Consider the following 7302-nt stretch of genomic DNA (forward strand, 5'->3'; position numbering starts at 1 on the left):
GCAAATTGATGAACTCGATGTAGACTTTGATCTTTCCTACAACACGAAGTGGATGAATTAAGGTCTTACCATTACGGTAGACATTTCTATGCTCCCAAACATACCAAATTACCATGGCAGAAAAATCAGTAGCAATTATTATCCTTGATAATATACATTTCCTAATATGGATATAGTTTTTCAGGTTCAAGCAAATTTGATAACCTTTTCAAGTTATTTCTAGATTTTTTTAAACATCACCCATGTTGTGATGAGCAACTGCACCATTGTGTGTATTGAGATGGTGGCAGCCTAATTCGATGTCTACATTGGATATCAGCGGGTCAATCCACAGTGTCAACCAAATTTGAAATCCGCATGTCACTGCATTCAGTACTTGGGCGCGTGGTTTTCAATTTGAAAAGTTATTTGCACTGGGCGACTGGTCAACGCTCACGTTAGTCACGTGGCGTGCATTCGATCGACGCAGATCGCGAGTCTTCCATGCGGCGCTCTCGGCTATTCCTCTCTCGACACGCACGACACGTGTCTGCCTTAGTGGGCCAGCGACCGCTCTTCCCCTCCCTTATATTCTCCCGCATCCTTCTCGACGACTCGTCTTTCTTCTTCCTCTATTGCCCGAGCGGTCTCATGCTCTTCTCCCTCTCTCTCGCCATCTTCACCCCCGGTGAGCCAGCCAACGAGCCATCACCCTTCCCTTGTTTATCTCTCTCCCAGTTGAATCCGGTGCTACTCTCAACGGCTAGTGCTGACCGGAGCACGGTGCTGCAAAACTTCGAGCGCCTGTGTCTACGGTGGGAAGTTGCAACCGGATCCCAATGGCCGTTGCAACATGTGTAGCGTGGTGCAGGGAGTGGCACGGCGAGGTGCTGCGACCGACGCAGTGGCGCGCTGCGGTCGGCATCATGGCGTGTTGCGGCGTGAGCGCGACGATGTTGCGATGCCGCGACAGATCTGCGAGCGATGACGCCCTTCGACACAGGTGAGAGTTGACTTTTTCCTTCTTCTTTTTTCCTTTTTTCTGCAATTGGATAGTTATTCTGATCCAGATCGCTGGGGCCGCCCGGCTACCGGCCTAAAGTCGCGCTGGTCGACCGGCTCAGTTACTCGTAACTGATCTCTTATTCTGTAAGAAAACCAGGCGACCTCGAGAGCGGGTGAGAGTTGACTTTTTTTACTTTTTTCCTTTTTTCTGCAATCGGACGGTCATTCATACCAGATCGCTGGGGCCGCCCGGCTACCGGCCTAAAGTCGCGCCGGTCGACCGGCGTAACTGACCTTTCAGTTTGCGAAGTCTACGTTCCTTTCGGTGGGGGTGGACTGCGGGTCACCGGTGTGAACGCGGCCCCGTGTATCCCTCCTGTCGGAAACGACAGCCGGGCCGCCGCCCGCGCCGAGGCGCCCTCAGCGTCCGACACGTAGGCGCTCGCACGTGCGCGGGAGGCCGCCCGCCCCGCTCCACCGATCCTCATCCGGTGCGGCTTGAAGATGGATATACATATCTCCTAGGGAAGCCCCGCGGATCCTCTGCGCGTCCCCCCTCCCCCGCCCCCTCCCTCGCGCCCGTCCGATCCTGATCGTGCGGCCCAGGCCCCGGCCGCACCGGTCAAACACCGCGGGCCCCCCCAGAGCGGCCGCCGCGCTCCCACGGATAAGATCGCGCGCGGGCTGCCGCTGCCGCGCGCGGTGGACTCTTCCGCCCAGCCCCCTGGGTTCGCACCTAATTCGCAGGCCGGACGGTCACGACTCACGACGACTTTTTCTCGTATCCTCAGGATAGAGGCCGTTTTTGTTGGGTTGCGGCCGCCCGCGGCGCGATCAATGGATGAGGGCTGCAGTAAACGCATGCAACCACGTCATTATCTATCCCTCTGACAGCAGGCAAACCCACCGATCTTCGGCCGCAGGCCAGGAAGTCACCATCCGATAAAAATATTACAATATCAGGGGTAAAATTTCGAATTAAGAATAACCCAGATAGGAGTTTTTGACCTGCAAGCAAAGCGGCTTTTTTTATGGTAACCGCCACGGCATGCACGCAGGCGGATCACTTGTGCTGTAAGAAAGCCAGAGCATTGATCGGGCGGATGGATAATGCTGATCCCTTGGGTCGGTCAGTCAGCATAGGCGACGATTATCCATCCGTCCCGGAAACAAATAGCGCCAGTGGCTTGTCATGAATTCTCTGGCTGCGGTTAGGTGGACGGCACGCGGGGACGAGACGCCCGTGTTTATCAAGGGTGCTTAGCGCGAAATTCCGATTATATTTAATCCGCGTACGGGGCGACCGGCGAGAGGCATCGCAGAGTTCATCACACCCGCGCTCGCCAGCTCGAGCGGGGGCGAGAAAAACACTCTATCCATTCCCGTTCCAGTCTAGTGTAGTAGACTAGAGAAACAAAAGCCTCGCCTCCATTCCGTTACTCCTAGTCGTGATAGATAGATAGATCCCGCCCCGGCCCAGCCCCTCCGATCCTCAAGAGCCACCGCCGCACGCCGACCGACGATCACCGCCGCCTCCATCCACCTCCCGCCACCACCGCCTTCCCTCCCTCCTCCGTCTTTGCCAATCCGTCGAGTTTCCCCGGAGTTTCAGCAACCCTCGTTCGAGCTTTTTCTTGCCGGTTAATGCTGGTCCTGGGGATGGGCGGCGGCGTCTTCTCTTGTCCGGTGGCGGCGATCTGCCGATGTGGCGGCCGCGTGGGCGGCGGGAGGAGGAGCACCTGAGACTCTGCCGCCGCTCTGCCGCCGTGTTGCCTTCCCTTTGACCGAAAGGTGCCGCTCCTTTCCGGAAAGGGGGAATTTGTTTCTGCTCTTCTGGCGACTTCCTTTGCGCCGATTCCATTCCTTGTTGCCTCGCTAAATCTCGCTCGGATTTCTTCTCCTTCCCCTTGGACTCCCTCCCGGCCGCAGATCCTTTGCCTCCCTGCCCGCCCATTCTTGCTCTGCTTCTTCAGCCGCTCTGCAACTGCAACCTTGAGTTCTTGCTGAGTTTGTTGGTCAAGAAGATCACATCTGGGAGAGGATGGCGTCGAGATCCTACTCCAACCTCTTGGAGCTCGCCGGCGGGGCTGACCGCGACCAGCCGCTGCCGTCCCTCGGGCAGCCGCGGATACCGCGGGTGATGACGGCGTCTGGCATTGTGCCCGGCCTTGACCGCTCCGACGCCCCAGCTGACGCCGACGCCGACGCCGCCTCGGTGGCCTCCGACGACCAACCCGACCAGCCGCCGCGGGAGCGCACCATCATCGTGGCCAACCAGCTCCCCATCCGCGCCTGCCGCGGCGCCGACGGCGCCTGGGAGTTCTCCTGGGACCAGGACAGCCTCCTGCGGCAGCTCAAGGAGGCTCTGCGCGCGCACCAGGGCCGCGCCCACATGGACTTCGTCTACATCGGCGGCCTGCGCGACGACATCCCGGCGGAGGAGCAGGACAAGGTCGCGCTCGAGCTCTACGACCGCTTCCGCTGCGTGCCCGCCTTCCTGCCGGACGACCTCCGCTCCCGCTTCTACCACGGCTTCTGCAAGCAGCAGCTGTGGCCACTGTTCCATTACATGCTGCCACTGTCGCCCGAGCTCGGCGGCCGCTTTGACCGCGACCTGTGGAAGGCCTACCTGTCCGTCAACAAGATCTTCACCGACAAGATCATGGAGGTGATCAACCCCGAGGAGGACTTCGTGTGGGTGCACGACTACCATCTCATGCTCCTGCCCACCTTCCTGCGCAAGAAATTCAACCGGGTCAGGCTGGGATTCTTCCTGCACAGCCCGTTCCCATCATCGGAGATCTACAAGACCCTGCCGGTGCGCGAGGAGGTGCTCCGGGCGCTGCTGAATGCCGACTTGATTGGCTTCCACACATTTGACTATGCCAGGCATTTCCTCTCATGCTGCAGCAGGATGCTGGGAATGAAATACGAGTCGCAGAGGGGATACATTGGACTGGAATATTATGGACGGACTGTCACTGTCAAGATACTGCCGGTGGGGATACATTTGACGCAGCTGCAGGCAGTGCTCAACCTCCCGGAGACCGGGCTCAAGGTCGCCGAGCTTATGAAGGAGTTCCCTGATCCTCACCGCATCATGATGCTTGGTGTGGATGACATGGACATATTTAAAGGCATCAGTCTGAAGCTTTTGGCATTTGAGGAGCTCTTGACGCAGCATCCAGAGTATCGAGGAAAGGTGGTGCTGGTACAGATTGCCAATCCGGCTAGGGGGAAGGGAAAGGATGTCAAGGAGGTACAGGATGAGAGCTATGCCATGGTGAAGCGCATCAATGAGGCATTTGGGCAGCCAGATTACCAGCCAGTCATATTGATCGACAGGCCGCTGCACTTCTATGAGAGGATGGCATACTATGTTGTTGCTGACTGCTGCTTGGTGACCGCGGTGAGGGATGGCATGAATCTTATACCATATGAGTACATCATTGCTAGGCAGGGGAATGAGAAGATTGACAGGATCCTGGGTCTCAGCCCTTTCACAAGGAAGAAGAGCATGCTTGTCGTGTCGGAATTCATTGGCTGCTCACCCTCCCTGAGTGGCGCAATTCGGGTGAACCCTTGGAACATTGAGTCGGTGGCCGAGGCAATGGACAAGGCCTTGCACACAGGTGAAGGTGAGCAGGCGCTGAGGCACGAGAAGCATCACAAATTTGTGAGCACACATGATGTCGGATACTGGGCAAACAGCTTCCTGCAGGATCTGGCGAGGACTTGCCAAGACCATAACAAGAGGCGCTGCTGGGCCATAGGATTTGGGCTAAGGTTCAGGGTTGTGGCCCTTGATACGAGCTTCAAGAAGCTCGCGGCTGAGCATCTTGTCTCAGCCTACCGGAAGGCAACCACGCGCGCCATTCTCTTGGACTATGATGGTACGCTGATGCCTCAGTCATTGTTTGGTAAGATGCCGAGCCCCGAAACAATAGACATGTTGAACAGCCTTTGTCGCGATGAGAAGAACATGGTCTTAATCGCAAGCACAAAGACCCGGGAGACCTTAAGTGAATGGTTCTCAGCATGTGAGGACCTAGGCCTTGCTGCTGAGCATGGCTACTTCATCAGGTAAATTCCAACTGTTCCCTGAAAATTCTCTCAAGTACCTTCATTGTTGAAATGAAACTACTACTACTACTACTACTACTATGACTTTGTACTGTACATTCTAATTAACACCATTGTTGAAACGAAACTACTATCACCACTGACTTTGTACTGCACATTTAACCTGTATGTGTACATTCCAATTAACACCATTTTGCTGTAGGCTGGAACGAGATGCAGAATGGGAGACATGCGGCCTGTCAACAGACTTCAGCTGGAAGCAAATCGTGGAGCCGGTGATGAAGACCTACACCGAGACAACGGACGGGTCGATCATCGAGGACAAGGAGACAGCAATAGTGTGGTGCTACGAGGACGCGGACCATGATTTTGGATCTTGCCAGGCCAAGGAGCTCCATGATCACCTGGAGAGTGTCCTCTCTAACGAGCCGGTATCAGTCAAAGCTGACCTGCACTATGTTGAGGTGAAGCCACAGGTAAAGTTTGGCTGACACCAACGGTGCTTTTGTTTCCTACTACCGTACCTAGTGTGGTTGCGCCACTGCACTTCTGTGATGGAAACAACACTAAGCCAGGAACGTTCTTTGCACTGCAGGGTGTGAGCAAGGGCCTGGTGGCGAAGCGGATGCTGTCGACAATGCAGGAGCTGGGGCTCCAGCCCGACTTCATCCTCTGCGTCGGGGACGACCGCTCCGACGAGGACATGTTCGAGGTGATCACCACCGCGGTGGACGGCCCCTACCTGAGCCCTTCCGCGACGGTCTTCGCCTGCACCATCGGCCAAAAGCCCAGCAAGGCCAAGTACTACCTGGATGAGCCCGCCGACATCAAGCGCATGATCCGGGCCCTCGCGAGCGTCTCTGACCAGGAGCTGGCGATGGAGGAGGGCGAAGACCCTCCTTACCCTTTCCTCGCCGGCGACGGCACCAGCAGCGACGACACCTGGCTGGACTGAGGGGGGAAGCCGGCAGAGACGACCAGCAGCAGCGCAGCCTCCGGCCTGAATAAGACAGCATAATGGACGTAAACGGCACCATAGTTGTGTTTCTGCTTGGTTGTTGTTCTGCCTGTTTCGCCCGTTGTGTATATAGACTCCGTTGAACCTTGGTTAAATTACCGACTAAAAATTTCCAGACACCATCTAGCCGCTGTTTTAATTTGCACTTTCTTTGTTTTTTTTTTTGAAACAATGCACTTTCTTCGCTTTTTTTTTAGAACTACTCTTTCTTTGCTGTTGGTCTGAGAACTTGGCAAGGCGAAGGAGTTCGCACCCAGCCCACTAGTGTTCGAGTCTCGGCTCGAGCGCCTGGTGGAGTTTTCTTCTATAAAAAATGCCAACAGCCTAGTCTAGCCGGAGTTGTTTTTTTTTTCGTTGGTCTTGCTCTCTCTCGCGGCTGGTGCTGCCTCCTGGCCTGGCCGAGTGGAGTGAAGGCGCCAATGATTTCAGCTCGCCTTTTTTTCTTGTGTTTCGGCTCGTGCTGGCTGGTGACTGGGCGCGCCCGTCCGCCCGTAGTGCTGGCTGGTCGTGTGGGGTTTCGGATAAGAAACAGGATTAGAACTAGGTGTTGCCACTGTTGCAGTCTCCCGGCAAATGATGGGCGCCATTTGTCACTGGTGGGGGTGAGAGGCAAAGTAGGTCAGGTGCTGGTCTTATGCCATATGGGGTAATAAAGGCGAGGCCCCGGCGCAGTCGGGTTGGTGGTTACTCGTCGTGCGCGCTGGCGATAAGATTGCGCCTGCCTATTCGGCCATGCCATGTCTAGTCTACTAGTATAGTCTATAGTCTATAGTACTCTGGCATACCAAATGGCCAAGAGAGATCCCCTGCCAGATCGGATTGGATTGGATTGGGTTGGGTTGGGTTGATGCAAGGCAAAGCCTTCCGGTTCGTGCTGGTTAGGTTAATGAATCTACTCCAGGGTGGTGTTGCTCTTAGATGGAAGACGCAACGCGGCGGCCGGCGGGTTTTGGCCGACAGCGGCACCGATCGCAGCGGACAAGCCGCCGACCGGGGGCGTGGGCATTGGCAACTAACGTCTCTGTCTTCCGCGTAATCTTCTCGTATGGGACAGCGGCGGGCGTCAGAGCGCACGCGGCGACCCGGTCCGCCCGCGTCCACGCTCCGCTCGGTTCTGCCGACCTGGCTGTCGTCCTACTCGTACGTCGCGGCGCGGCTTGTCCGGGCGCGGGGAAAGGGATCGTCGGGCCGGTGTTTCCGATGGCGCCGTCGCTCTT

General features: G+C 56.4%; 1 protein-coding gene across 1 annotated transcript; it reads left to right on the forward strand.

The window, feature by feature from the left end:
* Positions 1-2283: 2283 nt before the first annotated feature.
* Positions 2284-6207, forward strand: LOC123103683 (alpha,alpha-trehalose-phosphate synthase [UDP-forming] 6). The gene is made up of 3 exons (XM_044525345.1): positions 2284-5067; positions 5270-5543; positions 5663-6207. Exons 1-3 carry the CDS (start codon positions 3026-3028, stop codon positions 6020-6022), a joined length of 2676 nt encoding a protein of 891 aa, XP_044381280.1. The 5' UTR covers positions 2284-3025; the 3' UTR covers positions 6023-6207.
* Positions 6208-7302: the final 1095 nt, after the last annotated feature.

This window comes from Triticum aestivum, chromosome 5A, assembly GCF_018294505.1.
Source record: "Triticum aestivum cultivar Chinese Spring chromosome 5A, IWGSC CS RefSeq v2.1, whole genome shotgun sequence".
Classification (NCBI taxonomy): domain Eukaryota; kingdom Viridiplantae; phylum Streptophyta; class Magnoliopsida; order Poales; family Poaceae; genus Triticum; species Triticum aestivum.

What these genes read in the sequence shown, in the direction of transcription:
- LOC123103683 (XM_044525345.1), top strand. Translation starts at nt 3,026, where the DNA reads ATGGCGTCGAGATCCTACTCCAACCTCTTGGAGCTCGCCGGCGGGGCT. An exon ending in GAGCATGGCTACTTCATCAG is followed by an intron (nt 5,068 to 5,269) that starts GTAAATTCCAAC and finishes ATTTTGCTGTAG; the next exon opens with GCTGGAACGAGATGCAGAAT. An exon ending in ATGTTGAGGTGAAGCCACAG is followed by an intron (nt 5,544 to 5,662) that starts GTAAAGTTTGGC and finishes TTTGCACTGCAG; the next exon opens with GGTGTGAGCAAGGGCCTGGT.